This window comes from Petromyzon marinus, unplaced genomic scaffold (assembly GCF_048934315.1).
Source record: "Petromyzon marinus isolate PM22_M1 ecotype Great Lakes invasive population unplaced genomic scaffold, UKy_Petmar_22M1.pri1.0 PM_G_Scaffold_43, whole genome shotgun sequence".
Classification (NCBI taxonomy): Eukaryota; Metazoa; Chordata; class Hyperoartia; order Petromyzontiformes; family Petromyzontidae; genus Petromyzon; species Petromyzon marinus.
The window spans coordinates 1,020,468-1,048,422 of NW_027422995.1; the positions used below are offsets into that span (position 1 = coordinate 1,020,468).

The 27,955-nt window shown below is 43.5% G+C and overlaps 1 protein-coding gene across 2 annotated transcripts in view; it reads left to right on the forward strand.

Moving 5' to 3' along the window:
- The window catches only part of LOC142917147 (uncharacterized), a 43,169-nt gene extending 17,023 nt beyond the window's left edge, over positions 1 to 26,146 (forward strand). Inside the window, exons 4-12 of one of the 2 annotated variants that reach the window (XM_076061849.1) lie at positions 3,922 to 4,153; positions 8,550 to 8,638; positions 9,195 to 9,537; positions 12,120 to 12,170; positions 19,631 to 19,781; positions 19,955 to 20,076; positions 20,641 to 23,174; positions 23,671 to 23,784; positions 24,650 to 26,146. In XM_076061849.1, the coding sequence (XP_075917964.1) occupies positions 3,922 to 4,153; positions 8,550 to 8,638; positions 9,195 to 9,537; positions 12,120 to 12,170; positions 19,631 to 19,781; positions 19,955 to 20,076; positions 20,641 to 23,174; positions 23,671 to 23,784; positions 24,650 to 25,363 (4,350 nt within the window). In that variant the 3' untranslated portion in view covers positions 25,364 to 26,146. The remainder of the gene's footprint in view (positions 1 to 3,921; positions 4,154 to 8,549; positions 8,639 to 9,194; positions 9,538 to 12,119; positions 12,171 to 19,630; positions 19,782 to 19,954; positions 20,077 to 20,640; positions 23,175 to 23,670; positions 23,785 to 24,649) is intronic. The other variant, XM_076061850.1, reaches the window with a different exon arrangement.
- The last annotated feature ends 1,809 nt before the right edge of the window (positions 26,147 to 27,955 follow it).

Below are 27,955 nucleotides of genomic sequence, written 5' to 3' on the forward strand. Positions count from 1 at the left end.
TGCAACCGAAACGTCGTACGCTATTATGTTATTTTATTATTTATTATTTATACGTGACTTTACTGATAAAAAAACAAAGAGTAACTACATTTTGCTTTGGCTCAGTTCGCCTGCAGATCATGTTTTTACCAGGCTATACTTAGCATTCATCCAGTAGAAAATTTATACTGAATGATGATGCGGATGATGATGATAATACTTATCCATGGGTGGAATATGCTATGCAAACATTCTTATTTTAAAAATGTTTTACTTTTAAGCAACTTGTATAAACATTGCAACCTAATTAATTTTAAAGGAAAATATTTCCCTCTCGTCACTTCACCGGCTGTGATTATATTTATCACTTGCATTCAGTGAAAAGGATGGATTGCTTTTAGATCAAAGTATTTACGCGCCATACTTGGCTTTATTGAGAAGATAGAGTTGGACCGTTCCGTTCTTCTGTGCAAAGTTGAAGTCTGCTTCGAAAAGCGTACGATGCTTTTTGTTAAATCTTTTAAATTTGACTGCCTCGTTACTTGGTAGTAATGAGGAAGTCAAATTTCCTCTTGGAAATATGTGAATGGTTGGAGTAAGATTTCAATTGGTAAAAGGAGACCGGCAGTCTTATGAATAATACGAAGGGCTAAGATGCAGCCACTTTGTGTGACTATTTGAGTAGGACTGTGGTGGTCAGGCAGAGTTGGAGTTGGTCAGTTTAACACGTAGCAGGCTTTCGCGACCAATATCCATCATAGAGGTTTTTGGGTTAGACCGCGTATAAATATATAAATGTTGTGTCGTGAAAACCCGCCACCACCCGACACAGCCAACTAGTAAGGGCTGTCGCGTAAACAGAACGTGGACGATTCGTCACTAGTACAGCACTCGTGTGTAGTGTATAGTGTAGTGTATAGTAGTGTATAGTGTAGTGTATAGTAGTGTATAGTGTAGTGTATAGCAGTGTATAGTGTAGTGTATAGTGTAGTGTGTAGTGTATAGTGTAGTGTATAGTAGTGTATAGTGTAGTGTCTAGTAGTGTATAGTGTAGTGTATAGTAGTGTAGTGTATAGTGTAGTGTATAGTGTAGTGTACTAGTACAGCACACCGGTGTGTTGGGGAGCCAAGCCACAACATTTACAATCTGAGTACGACGTTTTGCCAGTAATTACAACCAGCTTCATCAGGCGACATCCAGATTTGTGGAGAAGTCTTCCTGTCTCGTTCCTTACATAGAGGCATAGATGCGTTTACTTTTGATTTATAGCCAGGTCAGCCTATACTGTCATAGTTTTATGCAACTGTTTCCATATTTCCTACTTTATTGACACCAACACAAGTACAATTAAATTACAATAATGAAATGCTCTTAAACAGAGATATGGATAGATATTGGTAATTAGAGACATGTGTTTTCCATGATATCCAAATCTATTACGTATTTCCAATTCTACTCTGCATTGTTTAGTCTGAAATGTAATTTAAGCATGCTTAGCAACTGCAGGTGCTTTAATCCTGGGGATCAGTGAACAAGGCCTTGATCTTCTCTCCTGTGGTGGCTTTGCATTGTACACCAGGATCAGGGGCTAGTTTAGAATGTTTAGCGAGTATGTAAATGTTGTGAAAGCCCAATTGTACCAGAGGCCATGGTACATTAGTTGATATTCTACCAAATGACAAAACGTCTTAGATTTTATCTTGTGATGGTTGTTTATTGTATACTAGACACAGAGGCATATAGCTGGATACAGACCGATAACCTTTGGTGCATTTATTTTCATCTTACAAGTTTAACACGTAGGCTTTCGCGACCAATATTCATAATAAAGGCTTTTGGGTTGGATCGCGTTATTTATAAACGTGTCGTAACCCTTATTGTTAAATTAAATATATTGCAACTACAATTCCTTATAGGGGAAACTACTAGTAATTAATAACAATTGAATAATTACCAATCTATTATATAATTACAATACCCTCCCCCTATCCACCTCTAATCGCTGCGCCTGATATGAGTTAAATGATGACGTCACCCTACTGCTGCTCTATTTAAGACCGGGAGCAAGCGGAGAGGGCTTCACCATTCTGGCGAATTGCCCGATGATGCTGGATCTAATCACCAGCGAAACGTCGTATTCACAATGTTGTAAATTATGTTGTGGATTCACTCTTCTACGCGCAAATGGGCTAAAGTAGTGAACTAATTGTCTTTTACTCTTTGGTTCTATTCGGTAAAGTCACCACGTAGGTAAAAAAATAAAACAATAAAATTCTCACGACGTTTCGGCCACAACACAAGCGGCCTTCATCAGGTGAAGGGACCAGCCTGTCTCGAGGACAGCGCTGGAGTGAAACACAGCCACGCTCAGACTACGACCTTTAAGTTTGGCTGTGTTTCACTCCAGCGCTGTCCTCTAGACAGGCTGGTCCCTTCACCTGATGAAGGCTGCTTGTGTTGTGGCCGAAACGTCGTGATTTTTGTTGTTTTATTTTTTTACCTACTACGTGACTTTACCGAATAGAACCAAAGAGTATGGATCCTTGCAGTCACGAAAGCTTCAAATCTAGAATATTTTGTCTTTTGTGAACGTGACACATGTTTACTGCTTTGGCCATGTTGGGTGGTGGAGGGTTTTACGACACATTTATAAATAACGCGATCTCACCCAAAAACCTTTATCGTGAATCATACAAGTTACACGATGAATTTGCTTAGTTAGAGGCTCTCCCCAGGGGTACAAATGCATGCATCCTGTCATCCAGGATATATGGAATATTACACAGCATCATTTGTTAAGCAGGTTATATACTGGTGATGTGATCCAGAAATTCGAAACCAGCTTACTTTCTGAAATCATGCTTTGTCTGCACTGCTGGAAAATATTGGTCTGGAAGGTCCATAGGCAGAATGGATGAAACATCATTACAAAAAGGTTTTTGTTGGGACTGAGCATGAGCCCAGTACAGAGTCACAGTACAAGGGGGGGAACAGAAAGACAAAACATAATTTTACAGTCTGTGTATTATGTATTCATTACCCATGATCCTCCACCACAAACTTGAGTTTGTGTATAGTTTTTCTGTTTTCTGCTGCTAAATCCACCATAGCTTTAATGGTGCTGCTGTTCTCAACAGCTGGAAACAGCATTTGTTTAAAAGGGCAATCCACAAGGTCGAAACTGGTGCAGAGTTTTCCTGCAAAGGCAGAGGCCCCATTGGCTGAGAGACAAATACAATAACATTGTTATTTGTGTGAAGAGGTGGGCTTCCTGTCCCATTGAACCTCCACTACAGCACATCGTGAGGTTTTATACTGTAATTCAGACCAAGTGTAACCCAGTTTTAGTCCCCCTTAATCCACAGCCTAGCCCAGTATTTCATTTTTAAATGTAGAAATTTGATGAACGTTGACAGCTGGATCCTAAGAGGGTAAACGAAGAGGGGATTTGTTAACGACAGCGTTCAATTCGTCGATCCTCTACTTAAATCTCTTAATTCTAGATTTGAAGCTTTCGTGACTGCAAGGATCCATACTCTTTGGTTCTATTGGGTAAAGTCACGTAGGTAAAAAATAAAATAACAAAAATCACGACGTTTCGGCCACCGGCCTTCATCAGGTGAAGGGACCGTGCTGTCATGAGGACAGCGTTGGAGTGAAAACAGCCAAGCTCAGGTCATGGCCCATGCACCTCCTACGTACATCGTGCTCATGTTTATACTAATTCCTTTGTCAAAGCGTTTTGCTTCCTCCCACACAGCTTAAAGGACGCGACCTGGGCTTGGCTGTTTTCACTCCAACGCTGTCCTCGTGACAGCACGGTCCCTTCACCTGATGAAGGCCACTTGTGTTGTTGTGGCCGAAACGTCGTGATTTTTTTTACCTACGTGACTTTACCGAATAGAAGCAAAGAGTATTACATCACTTAATTTGTTTTTCAGCAAACGGTGCGACTGACGGTGAACTACTCGCGAGCGCGTAAGAAGACCGTAGTTCTGGCGAGCCCGCGCGTGGCCCTGCAAGCGCTGCTGCCCGACATCTGCAACGAGTGCGAGCTTGACGTCCACCACACGGCGCTGTTCGGGGACGCCAGCGAGACGGAGCTGCTCGATACGTCGTGCTCGCTGTCCGAGCTCGGCGTCAAGGAGGTGTACGCCGTCGACAGGAGCAGAGGTTTTGTTTTAACGTTACTTTTGAGCTGATGGAAAAGAACAAAAAATTCGTTTCGATTTGAAGCTTTCGTGACTGCAAGGATTCATCCTTCTTTGGTTCTTTTGGTAAAGTCACCGCCACGGAGAATGAGAATAAAATAATAAATTAATAAAATTAAATAACACAATAAAATTCTCACGACGTTTCGGCCACAACACAAGCGGCCTTCATCAGGTGAAGGGACGAGACTGTCTGGAGGACAGCGCTGGAGCCGCTTGTGTTGTGGCCGAAACGTCGTGAGAATTTTATTTTGTTATTTTATTTGATCAATTTATTATTTTATTCTCATTCTACGTGGTGGTGACTTTACCGAAAGAACCAAAGAATAAAAAATTCGTTTTATCATGGCGGTCCTTTATAAGGCTGGCTTAAAGCCTACCTTCCCTGCAGTTTATTTTAGACTTGTCAATAGAACCTCCTGGTTATTGACCTAGAATTCATCTTCTTTGGTTCTTTCGGTAAAGTCACCACGTAGAATGAGAATAAAATAATAAATTAATAAAATAAAATAACACAATAAAGGTCAGATGACAGGTCTGTTCCTTTCACCTGAAGAGGGCCACTTGTGTTGTGGCCGAAACGTCGTAAGAATTTAATTGTGTTTTATTAATTGATTATTTTATTCTCATTCTACGTGGTGACTTTACCGAAAGAACCAAAGAAGAGGCATCCTTGCAGTCACGAAAGCTTTAAATCGAAATTTGACCTAGAATTGTTTATTTTATCGGTATGACTTTTAAGATAACAATTTGTTTTAGACGTCTGTATATATGTGTGTATGTGTTCATGTGCGACTATATTTTGTACATTACAGGCCTATATATAACGCGTAAAAATGTTTCTTATATCATCATGCAATACATTTTTTTTTACATTTCATTTTGATGCCTTCCACACTACCCTGATATACTTGGAAATAATTCTGTTCTCATTTCAATCGTTCTGATGTACAGTCTATTGTCTAAATTTTGATTTAAAGCTTTCGTGACTGCAGTAATTCATATTCTTAGCTCTTTCGGTAAAGTCACGTTGAAGGGAAACAATAAAATATATTTTAAACAAAATATATTTTATTATCTTATTGTTTCCCTTCAACGTGACTTTACCGAAAGAGCTAAGAATAGTCTATGGTCTGTTTATGGTTTTTTTCTGAGATTCCAAATGCAATGACACTTGTCTTCCTTTCACGTACTTTTATCATTATTACAGTTCATTTGGAATCGCGGACCCCCATGTGGTGATGGTTCAAACCGTGTGCACCTTCTGAAGTTTTAATTTTTTGATATTCTACTCATTTTTTCACCTCTAAAGTTTTCAGACATCGGTATATCTTTTGGGTTTCAAGGTATTTTACTTGTCAGCGTCCTGGAAATATGCCCTGGTCATCTGACTTTCAGTTTTGATACCCCCCCCTCCACTATAATAAATAGCCTTGCTGTCCACGTAGAGGTCTCTTACAAGTATATTCTAGTTGCTGTGCCTACTTTTGTGACAGTGTTCATAACTGCTAGCATTTTTAAAGTAAATAGTGCACGTGGCACCTGCTCAAATATCTCTAGTTAGATGCTGATGTGAGCATTGCTTGAAATCAGTCCGCCCGGCAAACTCTCTCAGTCTGCTCACTCTCGGTCTAGTTGCCTCTGGTTCTTTCGGTAAAGTCACCACCATGTAGAATGAGAATAATAAGATAATAAAATAACACGATAAAATTCTCACGACGTTTCGGCCACAACGCAAGAGGCCGTCTTCAGGTGCTTAAGGTTGTGTGAAATCCCTCCCCGTAGAGGTTAAATTTCGATTTAAAGCTTTCGTGACTGCAAGGATTCATCTTCTTTGGTTCCTTCGGTAAAGTCACCACCACCACGTAGAATGGCCGAAACGTCGTGAGAATTTTATTGATGGTGACTTTACCGAAAGAACCAAAGAAGATGAATCCTTGCAGTCACGAAGGCTTCAAATCGAAATTTAGTCGCCTCTGCCTCGTGCTAATTTGTGTCAGTAGGCAAAGCGCATGAATTGGCTTCGAACCTAAAGCCGCCGTGATTGGATTTCTCTGTCGTTCCTTTGGCTACCCATGCATAGCAAAGGAGGTCTCATAATGTAAATGCTCACCCCGAGCCCTCGATACTCTGATGGTGCGCTGTTTTTGAGTTGCACGCCTTTTGGCGTCTTCTGGTCCAACACCAATGGAGACTAGGCTCTAAGAAAAGCCGTCTCGCGTGTGGACCAATCAAATTCAAGGACAGTGCCAATATTATTATCAGAGTTGTCTTTTTGTTTGCATTTTGACTGCTTGTGTTGTGGTTATTGCAAACACGATGCCTTGAATAAAGGTGTCAGTTTTTGTGCCAGTTAAAAAGGTAAAACCTATTACTATATCTTGTTACTGGCAAAGGAGGTCTCATAATGTAAATGCTCACCCCGAGCCCTCAATACTCTGATGGTGCGCTGTTTTTGAGTTGTACGCCTTTTGGCGTCTTCTGGTCCAACGCCAGTGGAGATTAGGCTCTAAGAAAAGCCGTCTCGGGTGTGGACCAATCAAATTCAAGGACAGTGCCAATATTATTATCAGAGTTGTCTTTTTTGTTTGCATTTTGACTGCTTGTGTTGTGGTTATTGCAAACACGATGCCTTGAATAAAGGTGTCAGTTTTTGTGCCAGTCAAAAGGGTAAAACCTATTACTAATGCAGAGGATTGTTCGTGTTATTTGTTTGTGCGTGCGTGCGTGCGAGTTTATGAGCTGCATGTTTGGGCTTGCTGGCTGCTGGAATCGAGCACGGAATGTTCACACGTCCCGTGTGCGGCCACCATGTGGGTGAACTGACTTCTTGGCCGCATTAATAATGGCTTGGGAGGCTTAGAATGTCCGTGCTTGGACAGCTCCATGGTTACCGTGACGGGCTGCAAGTTTCAACCCCTTGGCACAACCAGCGCCGTTCTCTGCTGCGCGCTTTGCTGCATTTTGTGTGCCACCAGCGCCACCCGGTGGGAAATTGAAGAAGTGTAAAATATATAAGCTTAGCTCTTTCGGTAAAGTCACGTTGAAGGGAAACAATAAAATAATAAAATATATAAAACAATAAAAATTCTCACAACGTTTCGACCATAACACAAACGGTCATCATCAGTTGTGAAAACGTGAGAATTTTTATTGTTTGATATATCTTTTTTATTACTTTATTGTTTCCCTTCAACGTGACTTTACCGAAAGAGCCAAGAATATGAATCACTGCAGTCACGAAAGCTTTAAATCGAAATTTAAGTGTAAAATATTTTAATTTTTTTACAATCCTGCCATCTAGTGGAGAAGTATTGTTACAATGAACAATGTGAACGCTCCGTAGAGGTGTACCTAAAAAAATATATATACACAAGTATGGTGTAATATGCATGTTTATATCAACATTTAATAAACACCTTGATAATTTTGGTACGTGCGTGAAAATAGTACACCTTTTGCAATTTGAAGTTTCTTGGGTTTCAAGCGTCGTACAATTAATAAAAAAATAGACCACGTATTGAAAGGCTTAATTAATTTAACTTTAATAATAGTTGGGTTTTCCCCTTTTTTCTGGCAACAAAACTGAAACCTTTTTAACAAGGATTCATGCCTACTGCATTAACCACAATACCTGCAGTCAAAATGCAAACAAAAAACATACTATGATAATATATGGTGCATTGTGCTTGAAACTGATTGGTGCACAGGTATTGTGGTTAATGCAGTAGACATGAATCCTTGTAAAAAGGTTTCACTTTTGTTGCCATCAAAAAGGGGAAAAACCCTATTATTATTACATTTTGGAACTGGCAAAGGAGGTCTAATGATAATTTAACTTTGTGTTGCATCTGCAAAAACTACGGACCGTTCACTGTGAAGCGAATTCGCTGCGTGTCATCCCTGTTGCTATATGCACATTAACGCTCAGGTAATGGAAACCTTCACCTGTGGATGTTCTAGATTTGAAGCTTTCGCGACTGCAATGATCCATACTCTTTGGTTCTATTCGGTAAAGTCACGTCACAAACAACAACAAAATAAAAATTGAAAAATTCTCACGACGTTTCGGCCACAACACAAGTGGCCTTCATCAGGTGAAGGGACCCTGCTGTCATGAGGCCAGCATTGGAGTGAAAACAGCCTCCCACACAGCTTAAAGTACGCGACCTGGGCTTGGCTGTTTTCACTCCAACGCTGTCCTCGTGACAGCACGGTCCCTTCACCTGATGAAGGCCGCTTGCGTTGTGGCCGAAACGTTGTGAGAATTTTTAATTTTTTTGCTTGTTACGTGACTTTAGCGAATAGAACCAAAGAGTACCCTGTGGATATATTGAGTGGCTCTCTTTGCGTTACAGAGCTGGGCCATGACCTGAACGACAACGCAGACCTCCCGGAGAAAAAACACAAAGGGCTTTGGAGCTTTTTGCGGCCAAAGATAAAGAAGGTCAGTACGTGACACACTTGCACCCCTGCGTATTTGAAATTGAGCAGTGGTTTTTCTTGCCGTGGTGTTCTCTTGTGACTTCATTAAACGGTGTGTTATTCTCTTGTCGAGAGGAGTGTCATGTGTAGATACACGGAGACATGTTTGTAACAAGATATAGTAATAGGTTTTACCCTTTTGACTGGCACAAAAACTGACACCTTTATTCAAGGCATCATGTTTGCAATAACCACAACACAAGCAGTCAAAATGCAAACAAAAAAGACAACTCTGAAAATAATAATAATATTGGCACTGTCCTTGAATTTGATTGGTCCACACCCGAGACGGCTTTTCTTAGAGCCTAGTCTCCACTGGTGTTGGACCAGAAGACGCCAAAAGGCGTACTAAAAGGGTAAAACCTATTCCTATATCTTGTTTCTGCAAAGGAGGTCTCATAATGTAAAAGGTTTCAGTTTTGTTGCCAGAAAAAAGGTTGAAAAACCCCCTATTATTATTACATTTTGGCTACTGGCAAAGGAGGTCTAACGATGTAAACCTTGTGTTTCCTGCTCAGAGCCCTCCAGGCCAGCCGCGCCTCGCACAGGAGACCGGAAGAAGCCGGTCACCCCCTCCCGCACCGTTGGCCTCGCCTTCGACCCGGGCCGCTGGAGCCACGTCGCCGCTCGGCACGCTGCGGCGTCGCACCAAGCCCCGTGCGCCTCCTCCTCCTCCTCCCCCCCCATCCACCACCGCCCGGGGTACGCAGGCTGCCGGCCCCGAGCCGCCGCCTCCGCTTCCGAGATCTGCCCCAGAACAGGCGCGGCCGGCGGCGTTGTTGTTGTTGTCGCAGCCTGGATCCACTCCTCCTGTGCAGCCTGGCGTGGAGAACGAGCGTCGAAGGCGGAGCAGCTCCGCACGTGAGAGAGAGAGAGGGCTCTCACGTGCTCACATTTTCCATTTTTTTTATTTTTATCAAGTGCCCTTTATAGTTCTATCGATTCAAGGCCGATTTTTTTTTTTTACGACGGAGCGGCTCTTTTTGGCCCTGTTCAAAATGCGGGAATTTAAGCTGTGCCATCGGGCAAACGTTTTGATTTAAGCGAAAAAGTATGTCTAAAAAAAGCTTCTGTTCGTTTCGTCTTGGTAACAACCTGCAAGCATCTCGGGGAGCAAAAAGTGAAATTCCATTGCTTTTAGTGCAGTGAACTGCTTAGGCACAATACCTAAACTTAAACACATTCTCCTGCGGAGGGAGGAGCTGGTAGGAACGTTGTTGGGTTGCTCGGTCAATGGCCAGGGTCAACGGCGGCACCACCACGTGGTGTGTTCCGTAAATATGCCCGACTTTGAGGGCAGGCACAAGCCGGCGTGAGTAGGTTAAACGTTGAGTTTTATAAGGGCACCACGGGGTGACCAGCCCCTCCCCAGCCAGCCCCACCCCCCACGCAGCCCCTCCCCACCCAGCCCCTCCCCACCCTCCCCTCCCCACCCAGCCCCTCCCCACCAGCCCCTCCCCACCCTCCCCTCCCCACCCAGCCCCACCCCTCCCATGTTTGGATGCGCGACAGACTGACACAATAATAATCTCCTGTGGGCTGGTGGTGTAGTAACCAGGAGGTTCCTACACAGTATCATCACCTAGCCGATTTGTCAACATCATGTTTACACAGGGGAGACGGTAAGCGAACACGTTCCAATCGTGCATGCGGTTTTGTTTGGCTTCAACTGTCTTCTTTCAACAAGACCTCTGCTGCTACACATTTACCTTGTGAGCCCCACTATTTCCAGATTTGAAGCTTTCGTGACTGCAAGGATTCACCACACTCTGTGTTTTTTTCAGCAAAGTAACGACGTAGTTAAAAAACAAATAAATGATAAAACAACTAAATTAAATCACGACGTTTCGGAGGCAACACCAAGCTCCCTTCTTCAGGTGGAAACCGTCACAGCTGTATCAAGCAATTTTACCGTGACGATTTCCACCTGAATTTCTGTATGAAGTTGAGGCAGAAATTTTACCGTGATGGTTTCCACCTGAATTTCTGTATCAAGTTGATGCAGCAATTTTACCGTGACGGTTTCCACCTGAATTTCTGTATCGAGTTGATGCAGCAATTTTGCCGTGACCTGTGTCCACCTGAATTTCTGTATCAAGTTGATGCAGCAATGTTGCCGTGACGATTTCCACCTGAATTTCTGTATCAAGTTGATGCAGCAATATTACCGTGATAGTTTCCACCTGAATTTCTGTATCAAGTTGATGCGGCAATGTTGCCGTGACGGTTTCCACCTGAATTTATGTATCGAGTTGATGCAGCAATTTTGCCGTGACGGTTTCCCCATGAAGACGGAAGCTTGGTGTTGCCCCCGAAACGTCGTGATTTAATGTAGTTGTTTTATTTATTTTATTTTACCTACGTCGTGACTTTACCGAAGAAACACAAAGAGTCTATGAGCCCCACGATGTCTGTCGTCAGTCAAAGCACCGTTTGTAATATGATGACAAGGTGAAATATTTAATTGGCGACTTATTTTTGAGGACATCAACACAGAATGTATCATCATTGTTACGCTTAATGAAGGGTTGAAGTCGTGGAATGTTAAAGTGCCTAACCCAGTAATGTTTCCGGGGTTTAATGTCCTCGCGAAGCAATAGTGAATTATGTTTAAGAGATTTGGCCGGGATGAATTGTTCATCGACCAAACGAAATTATTTTTTTTATTATTGTGAAGAGAGACATTTTGCAATTTTGGGGTGCCATCAGAATCTTTATTTAGACTGGAGAAATCTGATGAACTGTGAAGCTCATTTTCACAGATGGCCAGTAAAAGGGATGAAATATTTTACATTATGAGACCTCCTTTGCCAGTAACAAGAAATAGGTTTTACCCTTTTAACTGGCACAAAAAACTGAAACCTTTATTCAAGGCATCGTGTTTGCAATAACCACAACAAACAAAAAGACAACTCTGATATTATTATCAGAGTTGTCTTTTTGTTTGCATTTTGACTGCTTGTGTTGTGGTTATTGCAAACATGATGCCTTGAATAAAGGTGTCAGTTTTTTGTGCCAGTTAAAAGGGTAAAACCTATTACTATATGGATGAAATCTTGTCTTGTTGTGATAGATTACACAGAAATGTGCCGCACTATGGCATCGTACCGTGCAATGTGTTGTGATGGGAGTTGCATGCTGTCAGTTGTGTTCTTGTTAGTCAGGTGGCATCACAATCCAACAGTCATCCAATCAGTGAGCAAGTTGGTCCAGTGAGCATGTACATAGTGTGTATATGTATATATGTGATTGTGAGTGAGTGTATGTGAGTACTTATGTGTATGTGTGTGTGCGTGCATGCATGTGACGAACATGTTTTATATTAACAGCCAGCTGCTGTTTGAACCTTAAAGAATTCACTTGACCGGTTATGGGTAAGTCAAATGTGCTGATGCTAATGAATGGCATTCACATGTATGGAAATGTTGTTTTGTGTTTCTCAGCCTCCGCTCAAAGTTCTGGGCGCTTACCGTTAAAGGATGAAAATGAAGAAGGTAAATATTGTAAAATGCACAGCTTCATTGGAATAGATGGCTCTGTATAAGCAGTATGGAGGCCAGAAGTAATTTTAATCCAATAAACTGTTTCTTTAAATGGTTGTTCATTTAGATATCTTGTGATCAAAATTGTAATCGTGTTCCGACAATTGGCTAATTATTACGCTACTTTGATAAAATATGTTATTTATTAAGAGTTTTTTTAGGGCATAATTCAGATATAAAATTGACTTTCATACTGCAGAATAATGCTTACAAGGTAAAACAACTGCATAACCTTGCAGCAGGGGCACCATTTCCTTTGAAAGTGTGTGGATTAATTGAAGGATCTTTTGAAAGTCCTTTAACCTTCCCGGTCCTCATTTTTCCACGAAAATGTTGACAGGCTGTGGAGCAAACAGCCTGCCAAAATACCAACAAAAAAAACATTCGAATTAGTGATTTACATATTATTATTAATTTACATATGTTCCATGCAATTTCAGACTAACTTTATTCCAGCTGGCAAAGCCAATTGAGCTCAGCGGCTCTTTAACAAGGACAACCAATTGGATTTTTTTAAAATCTTTTATTTGGCTGGCACATATAACTGGCTGTCAAACATCTCTTGTGGAATCTCATAAGGTATATCATCTTACACAACTGCTCATACATATGTTGAACACGTACGTATGTTATGTTTTCAACCTGTGTTTGAGCTGTGAATCTTTGTTTAAAGGGCAGTTGTGGTGCTTGTAACGTAACATATTCAACTCGTTTAAAGTGGTAGTGTGAGTGTACGTTATAGATTTCGGAATGAAAGCTCTTGGATACTCCACCAAGTGCTCTATTTTTTATTTCATTGGCTACCTATGTTCTAAACGACACCATTACCTTATTGTTTGGTTGTTGATGATGTTTTGTAAAACTGGAATTTGGATTTCCAATGGACAAACAGGTCAAGCATTGTATGTTTGACATTAACGTGACGTTCTGTTTGAATCCAAACAATATTTAACGTATGTATGTAGAAATTATTTCACACCGTACGTAGCCAGACGTGATTGACATTAACGTGACGTTCTGTTTGAATCCAAACAATATTTAATGTATGTATGTTGCAATTATTTCACACCGTACGTAGCCAGACGTGATTGACATTAACGTGACGTTCTGTTTGAATCCAAACAATATTTAATCTATGTATGTTGAAATTATTTCACACCGTACGTAGCCATACGTGATTGACATTAACGTGACGTTCTGTTTGAATCCAAACAATATTTAATGTATGTATGTTGCAATTATTTCGCACCGTACGTAGCCAGACGTGATAATGTGAGGTGCTAATCAATTGCGCTTTTGATGGAAGCATTATTGATTTAAAATACACGTAAATTCTGAAAGCTTGCACAAATTTAAATTTCAAATGCGCATACAAGTTGATGTTTATTACGTCAAAAAAACTCACAAGCAATTTCTTCTGCCAATGTTGGACTCGTACTTTTGCTTACCGTTCGTGTAAGTTGACTCTTTTCATGCACAATTTGTACATTTCAGCAAGTCTGTTCTCCATAGTTCATTTAGTTCCATAGTTTCATTTATGTGGTATAGCCCTGTGAGCCATCCGGCTCTTGAATCGGGTGCAACCGCAACAAACAAAAACATGAACAAGAAAACATCTTAAAGTGACTTTGTGTGTGACTTTGCAAACAGAAAATCCAGGAAAAAAACATCAAAATATTCCTGAAATAGCACCGTACACCACCAACGCTGTGTGCAAAAATCCCAGTGGGATGCAAGTCAAACAACAACAACCACAAGACAACTTAGATTAAGGCCATCAGTCTAACTCCGTACTACAATAAACAAAAACATGGCCAAAACCAAAAAAAACTTTTCGAAATCACCAAAATAAAAGCCATAAATGCAATGTAACGGTGACCAGATGTCATCATTGGCCACGGTGTTTATTCTGGTTGTTGTACAGCACACTTGGCCAAAAGCTCTTTTTGTTGAACAAAAACTTCACACGAAACCCCCAGAGCAGATGCCCTGAGATCACAATGGGAACGCCTTTTATGCCTCCTCATTCATGGAGCCCCACGGCCTCGCAGTATAAATACTGCCTCGCTATAGAAATAGGTTTTACCCTTTTAACGGGCACAAAAAACTGACACCTTTATTCAAGGCATCATGTTTACAATAACCACAACACAAGCAGTCAAAATGCAAACAAAAAGACAACTCTGATAATAATATTGGCACTGTCCTTGAATTTGATTGGTCCACACCTGAGACGGCTTTTCTTAGAGCCTAGTCTCCACTGGTGTTGGACCAGAAGACGCCAAAAGGCGTACAATACTAGTGGAGACTAGGCTCTAAAGAAAGCCGTCTCGGGTGTGGACCAATCAACTTCAAGGACAGTGCCAATATTATTTTCAGAGTTGTCTTTTTTGTTTGCATTTTGACTGCTTGTGTTGTGGTTATTGCAGACACGATGCCTTGAATACAGGTGTCAGTTTTTTGTGCCAGTTAAAAGGGTAAAACCTATTGCTATATCTTGTTCCTGGCAAAGGAGGTCTCATAGTGTAAACGCTGCCCCGCTGTTTGCCTTTATTCGAAGCAACCCGCGCACTGATGACACGTTCACGTCGGAGAAAATCCGTTGGTTTGCAAATTGCTTGCTCGTGGAAATGCCGAACAGCACGGCGAAAGAGTGCCATTCGTCCGCGTTCAAAAATTACTCTACGCTTTGCGTTTTGTGGATTTTAATAAGACATCTTTGTGGTGTTGAAGACGTAAATGAAAAGAACCCGATTTTTTTTTCACCCCCCAAGTGCTCTTACACAGCGTGATAGTTTGCGCGAACTTTAACGATTTTGTCCGAGAAAATGGATTCACGTCACTCGTTGAAAAAAATAAAAAACATTAAATTTAGATTTAAAGCTTTCGTGACTGCAGTAATTCATATTCTTAGTTCTTTTGGTAAAGTCACGTTGAAGTGAAACAATAAAATAATAAAATATATATAAAACAATAAAAACAATTCTCACGACGTTTCGACCATAACACAAACGGTCGTCATCAGGTGTGTCGGTTTGCATAAATTTATTTATTTTTAAACAGTGTATTTGTAGTGAGTTCGAATTAGGTGCACACACGACTCCTTGGGAGGCAGCGCTGATTTATTAGAACGGTAAGTAATATAACACTGCACATAAGGTGGTGACCACCAACCTACTCTAGCTAACACATACTTCTCAAATACTCTAGCGTGACCCAGCGAGGTGGGCTACTGCCAGGTCCGCTGACTGGAGGCTTGACTCTTCTTGGCGTCTTCACGATGCATCTTCGTTCTTGATACGGGCAGCCTCGAACCTCGTGAGGAGGCTGCTTATATGGGCCTCGGCGTGCCCGGGCCCCACCCCGGCCACGCCTCCCTTCGAGAACCCTCTCGAAGCCCCCCTGCTGTCCACGTGCCCTCCGAGGTGCCTCCTAGGCCCCCAGTCACGTGTCCAGCCGGGGTCACAGAGAGTGCCACGGCCTCACACCACCCTCGTGGCCTCCCGGAGCCCAGAACCGGCCCTGACGTCATTCCCGCCTCCAGCCGGGATGACGTCATGCGTGTGTGTAGACCCGCGTGGTCATGACGCTCCCCCGCATAGTGACGTCACGCTTGTGCGTGTGTACACAGTAGTGATTCTACAATCACTACATCACCCTCCCCCATGTAAAAAAACCAGCCGTCTCGGCTGTGACAATACAGAAAAAAAACAGTGTGCCTCCAACAACAACGTCAACAAACAACCGGCGACCGACAATAATCACCCCGAGAAACATATGTACACACACCGAGAGGAGGGGAAGGGAAGAATGTATGGAATGAGGGGAACCAACAACAACATGTACACCAAAAGAACTGGTCAACCCACTTATCCCTTAGCACAGCCCATCCGTGTGAATTTGTACGCATGCACCAACATATGAATGTGGCTGCTTGACAACGGTGTAGGCAATCAACAAGGTGTGAGAGTCATGGACAGCGGCCAGTCTTCAAACGAATTCGCGTGGCCGAGCCTCCAGGGGAGGCGAGCACGCTCTCCCTGGAGGTCCTGGGGGAACTTGAAAAAGGCCCAAAAAGGGCACGGCCCCTCCCCAGAAGTTGGGCAACAGGATGAGCAGGAGTGACGTACGGGCGCTCCACTCTCCCCTTCAAGTCCACATCCGGTCAGCATAACCGGCGACTCCAAGGGCGGCAGGTGCAGGAATCCTGTGACAAGGAGAAACCACCTCCTGAGGCACAGCACCACAAGCCCACGCCTCAGCTCGTCGGACACGACAGCCACCCGGCCCAGGGAAGTGGAGATGATCGTATTCCGCCCGGCGGAAGAAATAAAAACAAAAATACATAGATTCCGATGCGTTGGATGCACAACCAACACCGGTAAATCAAACAAAAACCACACAACCACCCCATAGATGGCAGGGTCTCACACCGCCCTGTTACCGTTCCACCCCACAGGTGGCAATAGGGCGAAGACCGAAAGTCTAACACCCACCTACAAACACCACTTAACATTCCGGACGTCTCCCTACGTCCCAGGTCAAGAAGTCGCACTTCAGGGTCGACCCATGTACTGGCTCAAGGAAGTCACTCTTCAAGGTCGAGCCAGTATGCTGCAACCAAAGGTACAACCGTTGGATGTTGTACAACATCCCGGGTCAAGGAAGTCATGCTTCCAGGTTGACCCATGTACTGGGCAAAGAAGTCGCACTTCAGCGTTGCCTCAGTATCTACATTTTTTGTAAAAAAAAATGTTAAATCGACGTGACAAAAAAAATGCCTGCTCTTGCCCAGAAATGGTTCACACAAATACCCATGCACGCACAAAATGGCGGCCGCATGCACGAGCCGCATCCCCTGCGGTTTACCGCGCTCGCACAAAATGGCGGCCCCACGCGCGTTTTCCGCGCTCGCACAACTCAGAAGCCCTCCCTTGAAGGCCAACCCAGACATCTCATGCCACTCGGTAGCACCCCCCGCCTTTCCGACGCGCACGTGTCGGCCGTATTGGGGGAATTATAACCGAGTCTCTCTCCAAGACTCGCATCGCAGCATGTAGCTGTTCCGACCGAGCTGAGAAGACACAAGAACACCTCTCTCCAGGACTCGCATTGCAGCAATCAGCTGTCCCAACCGGGTTGAGAGGACACACCAACCCCTCTCTCCAAGCCTCGCATTGCAGCATTTAGCTGTACCAACCGAGCTGAGCGAGCAACTCACCACAAGCTCCCTGAGCCTCTGGCTCACTGTCTCAGACGCGCCTCAGAGTGTCTCGATCTCCGGGCCGCCAGGTCAAGCCATCAGCCACAGCATGACGGGACCTCACTCTCCGAGTCATGTGAGCGAACTGCCCACTAGGATAGACACGCCACGGAGTGTCTCAATCTCCGGGCTGTCAGGTCAAGCCGTCAGCCACACCATGACGGGACCACACTCGTGTCAACACGCAACAATGACAGGGGGGCATTCTGGTCAGGATCTTTGGCCCAGATTAGCCACAGCCAGCAGCACAATCCAAATCACTGGCACCATGTCACCATCACAATTTAACGATCCGCAACAAGGATCACAACAATGTACGTCACAACCCGTATCAGTGCAGAGAGACAGTCTATGCAGTACACACAGTCCACACATCGCGATCTCGAGAAAAATCCCATACAATCAACACTTCGTTAACAAATGTGGCACAAGCTATATATTAACAATCACGAACAAAGCTCCATACAAAGCATACATTGTTAACACTCACAAGCAAAGTTTCGCAGTCACACATTGACAACATTCACGAGCGAAGCGCCATACTGTATACGCAAAAACAATCGCGACTCCGCAACGGCAATCAAACAAAGTGTCAACAAATCATTAACCCGGCAATTCACTGGATCTTAACGGAGCCCGAGACCCCCCACATAGCCGAATTAATAATTAACTGGCTCCTTAAGATAACAATCCTGACGCCGTACTTAACACTGTTACAAAGCAGACACACGCACGGGCGCCGCGTCAATCTACCACGCACCCAACCCAACTAACACGCTTCGCAACCCAGCGAGTAAAAAAAAAAACACCTAATCGCAACCCGGCGCACGCAAGATGGGTGAAGTGTGTTTTTAGGGCCGGGTGCATTGTGTCACGACTCGCCTGAGAGGCCGTGAGGAACGGAGGCTGCACTGTGGAACTTGAAGACTCTTGGATGGTGAGCACAGGATGCCACCAAGACGGCCCAAGATCTCCCTCCACAGGCGTTGAGAATGGCGGGAGCGGCGTTTTGGCGGGAACCGCGTCCCGACCGCCCGCCAAGATGGCGGCCGCGCGTGCACCCTGCGCGCGCGAATTTCCCGCCCAGGCACCCGCAGCAGCAGCAGCGGCGGCGGCGTCCTCTCTCCTCCAGCTCCGTCGCTCTCTGTCTCGATGGCGGCGAAGCAGCGACGTGATGTGCGTGCTGCTGCCCCGCCTGCAGCGCCATCTCCCTCCTTCACCGAGGCTGCAGAACCCCGGGGCTGCCCCGAAGATGATCGTCTCGCCTCCTCGTCGTGTGAAAGTGAGCAGGTAAGTTGTAGTAATCGTGCACATATTACACTGACTAGGATAACACCTAACGTTATTTATTTTTCCGCAACTTCTGACACCAAATGTAGTGAGTTCGAATTAGGTGCACACACGACTCCTTGGGAGGCAACGCTGATTTATTAGAACGGTAAGTAATATAACACTGCACATAAGGTGGTGACCACCAACCTACTCTAGCTAACACATACTTATCAAATACTCTAGCGTGACCCAGCCAGGTGGGTACTGCCAGGTCCGCTGACTGGAGGCTTGACTCTTCTTGGCGTCTTCACGATGCATCTTCGTTCTTGATACGGGCAGCCTCGAACCTCGTGAGGAGGCTGCTTATATGGGCCTCGGCGTGCCCGGGCCCCACCCCGGCCACGCCTCCCTTCGAGAACCCTCTCGAAGCCCCCCTGCTGTCCACGTGCCCTCCGAGGTGCCTCCTAGGCCCCCAGTCACCTGTCCAGCCGGGGTCACAGAGAGTGCCACGGCCTCACACCACCCTCGTGGCCTCCCGGAGCCCAGAACCGGCCCTGACGTCATTCCCGCCTCCAGCCGGGATGACGTCATGCGTGTGTGTAGACCCGCGTGGTCATGACGCTCCCCCGCATAGTGACGTCACGCTTGTGCGTGTGTACACAGTAGTGATTCTACAATCACTACATATTTATAAAAACATTTTTTTATTTTTTATATATATTATTATTTTATTGTTTCCCTTCAACGTGACTTTACCGAAAGAACCAAGAATATAAAAAACATTGCTCAACGTTCTGAAGTACGTCACGGTGTTCATATCCGCAATGTTTAACGGACCTCGTTCATCTACGTCGTTGGACGTTGATTACCGCCGCAGAAACATCTTTGAACGAGGGTGCTGGAATGGGCGGCGATCCCGATGTCACAAGGCAACAGCCCGAAGCGTCGTCGCCCCGTACGCTCGAACAAGGACCCACCGCCAAGTCTGAGACGCAGAAGACTTTCTGCGTCACATCTCAACAAGCTGGGTAAGGCGTCGCAACCCATTCCTCTTCGGGCAGATTTGCTCTTTTTTTACACGCGACACACTCCTTTCATTTTAATTTAGATGCGTTGAAAACGCTGCCACGTCACGCGTCCTGTCACGCTAAAAGAACACGTTCCCCACGTCGGTCTGTGCCGTCTGTTAATGTCGGCGCAGGGCCGTAGCTGATAACGCGGTGCAAGGAGGCCCGTCAGACCTGGCGCAGGCTGACGCCGGTGCCGCAGCAACGGCTGAATTGGACGAGTTAATTGCTGAACTTGAAATAGGGCTGACGACGGGTGAGCACTTTTACACACAAAACGGTTAGTCGCGGAAATAAGAATAACGAAGCACAATACTTAACAATTTCGATTTAAAGCTTTCGTGACTGCAAGGATTCATCTTCTTTGGGTCTTTCGGTAAAGTCACCACGTAGAATGAGAATAAAATAATAAAATGATAAAATAAAATAACACAATAAAATATCTCACGACGTTTCGGCCACAACACAAGTGGCCTTCTTCAAGTGAAAGGAACAGACCTGTTCAGGTGAAAGGAACAAAACAAACCTGTTCCTTTCACCTGAAGAAGGCCACTTGTGTTGTGGCCGAAACGTCGTGAGAATTTTTTGTGTTATTTTATTTTATTATTTTATTCTCATTCTACATGGTGACTTTACCGAAAGAGCCAAAGAAGACTACTTAACGTGTGATAAAATTCAGTGTTGTTTCATAAAGCGTGCAATGAGCGAAAAGCAAATGAGTGATAATATTACCATTAAAAAAAAAATACGTGGAATAATTGGGGTGTGGCATTTGTGATTTAAACATTATGTAAAAAATATGCTTTTGTCTTGTTTGCAGATGATGACTCGAGGTCTAAGAGTGGTCCCCGCAACGTGGAAACTGTAAAAATAAATAAAACAGAGGCTGACGTTGATTCTACTGTAGAGCCGGTTAAAAAGCCAGAACCAGCCCTTCCAGATTCAACAGTGATGAAAGCCACTGCGGACAGCAGCTCCGATAAAACTGATAAAGTCGACGTGAACGATGAGACAAATGCCAATGTGGCAACAGATGTCAACAGAGGACCTTCAGAAAAACCTTTGCAGTTTCTCAAAGCTCGCGATGATGTGCAAAGAATGGAAGCAGCCGATGGAAACGAGGCTGGAAACGCGCCGCAGGTTTCTGCCGAGCCACCCGTTACTCAGACAAAGAATGGTAATGAAGCGAAAGTCGATTTCCTTGCCAAGGTTCGGGAATCTGCCTTGGCCCAGCAACTTGACCGTAAATCCAAACCTGCCCTTTGTGGGTCTTTTACTGGGGCCACCGCAGAAGCGTCTGGTTGTGTCGTGGGTGAACAAGACCCCGGACGTAAAAGGTTACCCGTGGCTTTCCCTGACACGTCCACCAAACCCAATAGTGAGTTAAGCAGGGCAGGAAGGCGTGGTGGAGGAAGTCTAAAGTGCCTGGATAAAATGCCCGTTAAAAACGAAACCTTTCTAAATGCGCACGTGGAGAAAATCCCCGTAGTGCATGCCAAATCTGTGGACAAGCAAGTAAAGAGTATACCTGTGGAGCGACAGGATGCATCATCCGAACAGCATACGGAACAACTGGTAACACGCCAACACAAGACGCACGTGGAAGAGTCTGTATTGATCCAGCCAGTGGAAATCCGTCAAGAAATTGCCGGCGCTAGAGAAGAATTAGTTGAGCCAGACAAAGTTTGCAAGGTTATTGCAGAAGCAAGGCTAACTAAAAGTGAAAAAGTATCCGAAATAAATGAAACTTCACAGCCAGTAATGGACCAGTCAAATGAGCCTGGGGCTTCGATGCAAAACAGAATTTTTCACAAGACTCGATCAATTTCAAAAGAGCGACGTGCACCTGAAGTTGAATGTCAAAATCATTCTGCTGAAACATCTTCTCCAGTTTTTCCTGTCTGTAAGCAGCCTTCAGATCGTTGGAGGTCCACAAATGAAATCACCAGAGATTACCTTCCTAAAGTGGGATTGACCACTTACAGAATTGTTCCTTCCAAGCCAGTCATAAGACCAAAACCTGGAACAGCTGATGTCCCATTCCTTCTACCAGCTTATAAAACAGAACCCGGCAAGACTGAAAATGCTACTGCAACCAATGCTACAAAAGAAATCAAAGAAACGTTGAAATACTACTCAACAGCGAAGATCGGTGACATTACAACCAATCCACAACAGCATACAGCACATCAGTCACCGGTGATTCCTCTACCATTAATTCCCCCACCAGTGATTCCTCCACCATTGATTCCCCCACCAGTGATTCCTCCACCATTAATTGCCCCACCAGTGATTCCTCCACCATTAATTCCCCCACCAGTGATTCCTCCACCATTGATTCCCCCACCAGTGATTCCTCCACAATTAAGTCCTCCACCAGTGATTCCTCCACCATTAATTCCCCCACCAGTGATTCCTCCACCAATGATTCCTCATTTATCAGGGCTCTCAATTGTGGCTCGCCCATTCCAGAGGTCCCATTCCCTCCAGTGTACTACGGAGGCAATATCTCAGCAACACTCTGCCACCGAGCCACTTGCCAGCACTGCCACATCTCCACCACCACTACCACCACCACCATCGAGCTCAAAGCAAGATGCATTTTTCCGTCCCGGCAGGAGGGCCTCCAGCATCTACGTGGCATCTGCCATTGCCAAGAGAACAGCCTACAAGGCCATTGATGCTCCGAATGAAACTTACAGTGGCACAACCACAACAAATACAACACCTGTACATGCTTTGCCACCAATTCAGGTAAATTGGGAACAGGATGAGCTCACGATTCCACCACCACCACAGTTTTCTACGGAAGAAAATGCCAACATTCCAAATGCTCCAGGTGACCCGGGGAAGGTGATTATTATAACCGAGGCACCACGAGTTCATCAATGGAAGCCAAAACTATTCAGACCAGTCAGTTTCCCAAGCGTCATGTTCAAAAATGACAAACCATCTAGCGTGAGTGTAGCGTCGAGTCATTCAGAGTCTAAGAACGCCGTTTTTCCTGTCAAGTCACCACCTCCGGTGAGTCCTAAACCAAGTAGTGGAAACCCTTTTAATGTAAAATCAGCCACTAACTCATCTCAAATTCAGTCCGTTCTCAGTTCTCCAAAATCCACCGACGCAAGTCCTTTCCATCAGCCTCCCACAGTTTTAAATACCACTGGAACTGCACTGGAAAGTCTCAGTCTTATTCACGGGCAGAGGAAACCATCAGGTGAAGACAGCGGTCCGTTTGGACCGATGCTGAAGTTAAAACCTGTGGTGCAAACACCAATTGTGAAGGATAACAATGCACATGGTTCCCTAATGGAGGCGCTTCAGTCTACAGACAACGTGGGCACATTGAGAAAGGTCAGCCTGCTTTGTCTACATCGTCACATTTAAAATATTGTAATAAATATGGAAAATGTTGTGTTTAGCCTAAATTAAATGTGATTCGTTTATTTAAAAAAAAGTATTTGTAGAACCTGCATTGTTAACCATGATTGCACATGTATAATTAAAGTTATCTTAAACATTTTGATTTAAAGCTTTCGTGACTGCAGTAATTCATATTCTTAGCTCTTTCGGTAAAGTCACGTTGAAGGGAAACAATAAAATAATAAAATATATATAAAACAATAAAAATTCTCACGACGTTTCGACCATAACACAAACGGTCGTGTTATGGTCGAAACGTCGTGAGAATTTTTATTGTTTTATATATTTTTTTATTATTTTATTGTTTCCCTTCAACGTGACTTTACCGAAAGAGCTAACAATATTATATTAAACATTTACCTTGCTAACGTGAAACGTTGTACAACATTTCCGTAAATGTTCTGGTCGCTGTTCCGTTATATTCTAGGTTTCGGGTGAACATCTGCAGGCAATGCTGGCAGCTGTAGACAGTGAGGCAGAGAGAGATGCTCGCATTTCTGCCGCTGTTCCATCAGGCGCAGGAGGGAAACGACTGAGAAAAGTAAGTGGGAATGCAAGTGACAGCTGTGTATTTAATTTTGATTTAAAGCTTTCGTGACTGCAGGGATTCACATTCGTGGTTCTTTCGGTAAAGTCACCACCACGTAGAAGGGAAACAATGAATAATAACAATAAAATTCTCACGACGTTTCGACTGCAACACAAGCAATCATCATCAGGTGTGGTTTTCACGTCGTGAGAATTTTATTGTTTTGTTTTTTATTATTTTATTGTTTCCCTTCTACGTGACTCGGCCTCAAATGAGTACCCGGTGCGGTGTGTAAACATTAGCACGTGCTAACATCACTTGCTCCAAGAGTCAGTGACAGCTGTACAGGGTGGGGGAGGGTGGGGATATTTGTGTCTCGTGTGTGTGTGTCTCGTCTTTGTGTCTTTGATTTCCCATGCAGTGTATAAACAAAGCAAGTGCCATCCGTTCATTTGCTTTGGCCAAAGTGATTTTTTTAATTAAAAGTTTCTGTACGATAGGGATGTATGTGCCCGCGTGGGACACTTACCTTCAAAAATCTCAGATCATAGGAAGCCATTCCGCAATGACTAATGAGAAAGTCGGGGATAATCGAGGATAATAGGAAGAATAGGGCCGTGGATAATGGAACTTTTGTGAACCTGACAGCTGTTGCAAATTACACGAATCACGCATATTAGGGCCTATTTGTCTTGCTCCCATTAATACATTAACAAAAACGTCCTTCAACATAATTTTCTTTGAGCTTGAGGATGTACGTTTGCACGGCATCGAACAATGGCGTGATTTGTCTGAACTTGAAGTGTTGTTACCCCAGGTAGCACAAGTCTTGGTGTCTCGTTGACTGCTGTGTTCTACTGTCTTCTGGTTTCCATAGACCCCATCTGCAGCAGCAGCGGCAGCAGCAGAAGACGAAGAACTGGTGTCTCAGCAGTTGAGAGAAGCCGACTCGGGCGACTCAGCCACAGTGCGGCCACGGCTTGCACCTGTGCATTCTCCTCCAGTCCCCATAGCCCCACCACCTCCTGTCATCCTTGTGGGTAACGGGGCCACAGGTACAGAGCGTAGGCCCGAGGATGCACGTCTGGCCATGCTTGATGCCATCCGATCCGGCAGTTGTGCTGGCATGCCTAAGAAGGTGATTGTAACTGAGCCACCACGAGTTCACCAGTGGAAGCCGAAACCATTCAGACCAGTCAGTTTCCCAAGCGTCTTGTTCAAAGATGACGAGCCATCTAGCGTGAGTGTGGCGTCGAGTCATTCAGAGACTAAGAACGCCGTTTTTCCTGTCAAGTCACCACCTCCGGTGAGTCCTAAACCAAGTAGTGGAAACCCTTTTAATGTAAAATCAGCGTCTAACTCGTCTCAAATTCAGTCCGTTCTCAGTTCTCCAAAATCCGCGGTCGCAAGTCCTTTCCATCAGCCTCCCACAGTTTCAAATACCACTGGAACTGCACCGGGAAGTCCCAGTCTCATTCACGAGCAGAGGAAACCATCAGGTGAAGACAGCGGTCCGTTTGGACCGATGCTGAAGTCAAAACCTGTGGTGCAAAAACCAAAGTTTAATGTGACGGACGTGAAAAAGGAATAGCCTATTCCCACCGCGGGGCTTAGGGCGTGCCAGGCGTCAAATATTTTTCGACGTGAACCCCACCGTTCGAGAGGCAAATCCCTCGCGTATATAAAAGAAGAAAGCTAAGAAAGAATGGAAGATGTTTCTATTTAAAGCTTTCGTGACTGCAAGGATTCATCTTCTTTGGTTATTTCGGTAAAGTCACCACCACGTAGAATGAGAATAAAATAATAAATTAACAAAATAAAATAACAAATTCTCACGACGTTTCGGCCACAACACAAGTGGCCTTCAGGTGAAAGGAACAGACCTGTCGGGACGACAGAGCTTCAACGAACGTTGTTAAGATTCGAGGCGTCTTTTAAGCTGGTTTAGAGAAGAGAGGCACCTTGACAAAGGGGTTTACATATCAATGCTAAATTCTCCTGTTTGATATGTAAACCCCTTTGTCAAGGTGCCTCACTTCTCCCAACCAGCTAAAAAGTCGCTACGAATCTTAACAACGTTCATTGAAGCTCTGTCGTCCCGACGGGTCTGTTCCTTTCACCTGAAGACGGCCGCTTGCGTTGTGGCCGAAACGTCGTGAGAATTTTATCGTGTTATTTTATTATTTTATTATTCTCATTCTACGTGGTGGTGACTTTACCGAAAGAACCAAAGAAAATGGAAGATGTGTCCATTACGTTATACTGTACTCATGTGTTCAATAGAAAATGTTGGGAGCGTTTGTCCCTTTTTACATTTTGGAGGTTTAATGATGCGTTTCGTGTTGATATACGAATAAACACTTGATGCAGCCTGTTTCGTTTTATGCCCTGTGTGTCGGTGCATACAGAAACCAGCACGTACGAGCGCTGTGCCGTATACCCATTGCAGAGTATCTGCATTAAGCGACAAAGAGTTGCATGTTCATACTGTTGAACATATACGGTAATGCAGATATTGGGGATGTTTATTTTTCTGTGCATCCGTTTGTAAATGTTAGGTAACCGGCACACAAGAGCGTGTGCAGTTCTACAGGTTTATTGTATTTACCACTGAATTCTACAGTAGTATTGTATTTACCACTGAATTATACAGTTTTATTGCATTTACCACTGAATTCTACAGTAGTATTGCATTTACCACTGAATTCTACAGTATTATTGCATTTACCACTGAATTATACAGTATTATTGCATTTACCACTGAATTATACAGTATTATTGCATTTACCACTGAATTATACAGTATTATTGCATTTACCACTGAATTCTACAGTAGTATTGCATTTACCACTGAATTCTACAGTATTATTGCATTTACCACTGAATTATACAGTATTATTGCATTTACCACTGAATTATACAGTATTATTGCATTTACCACTGAATTCTACAGTAGTATTGCATTTACCACTGAATTCTACAGTAGTATTGCATTTACCACTGAATTCTACAGTTTTATTGTATTTACCACTGAATTCTACAGTTGTATTGCATTTACCACTGAATTCTACAGTAGTATTACATTTACCACTGAATTCTAAAGTGGTATTACATTCACCACTGAATTCTACAGTTTTATTGCATTTACCACTGAATTCTACAGTTGTATTGCATTTACCACTGAATTCTACAGTAGTATTGCATTTACCACTGAATTGTACAGTAGTATTGCATTTACCACTGAATTCTACAGTAGTATTGCATTTACCACTGAATTCTACAGTATTATTGTATTTACCACTGAATTCTACAGTAGTATTGCATTTACCACTGAATTCTACAGTAGTATTGCATTTACCACTGAATTCTACAGTATTATTGCATTTACCACTGAATTCTACAATAGTATTGCATTTACCACTGAATTCTACAGTGGTATTGCATTTACCACTGAAATCTACAATAGTATTGCATTTACCACTGAATTCTACAGTTTTATTGCATTTACCACTGAATTCTACAGTAGTATTACATTTACCACTGAATTCTACAGTGGTATTGCATTTACCACTGAATTCTACAGTAGTATTACATTTACCACTGAATTCTACAGTTTTATTGCATTTACCACTGAATTCTACAGTTTTATTGTATTTACCACTGAATTCTACAGTAGTATTGCATTTACCACTGAATTCTACAGTTTTATTGTATTTACCACTGAATTCTACAGTAGTATTGTATTTACCACTGAATTCTACAGTTTTATTGTATTTACCACTGAATTCTACAGTAGTATTACATTTACCACTGAATTCTACAGTGGTATTGCATTTACCACTGAATTCTACAGTAGTATTACATTTACCACTGAATTCTACAGTTTTATTGCATTTACCACTGAATTCTACAGTTTTATTGTATTTACCACTGAATTCTACAGTAGTATTGTATTTACCACTGAATTCTACAGTTTTATTGTATTTACCACTGAATTCTACAGTAGTATTACATTTACCACTGAATTCTACAGTTTTATTACATTTACCGCTGAATTCTACAGTTTTATTGTATTTACCACTGAATTCTACAGTAGTATTGTATTTACCACTGAATTCTACAGTTTTATTGTATTTACCACTGAATTCTACAGTTGTATTGCATTTACCACTGAAATCTACAT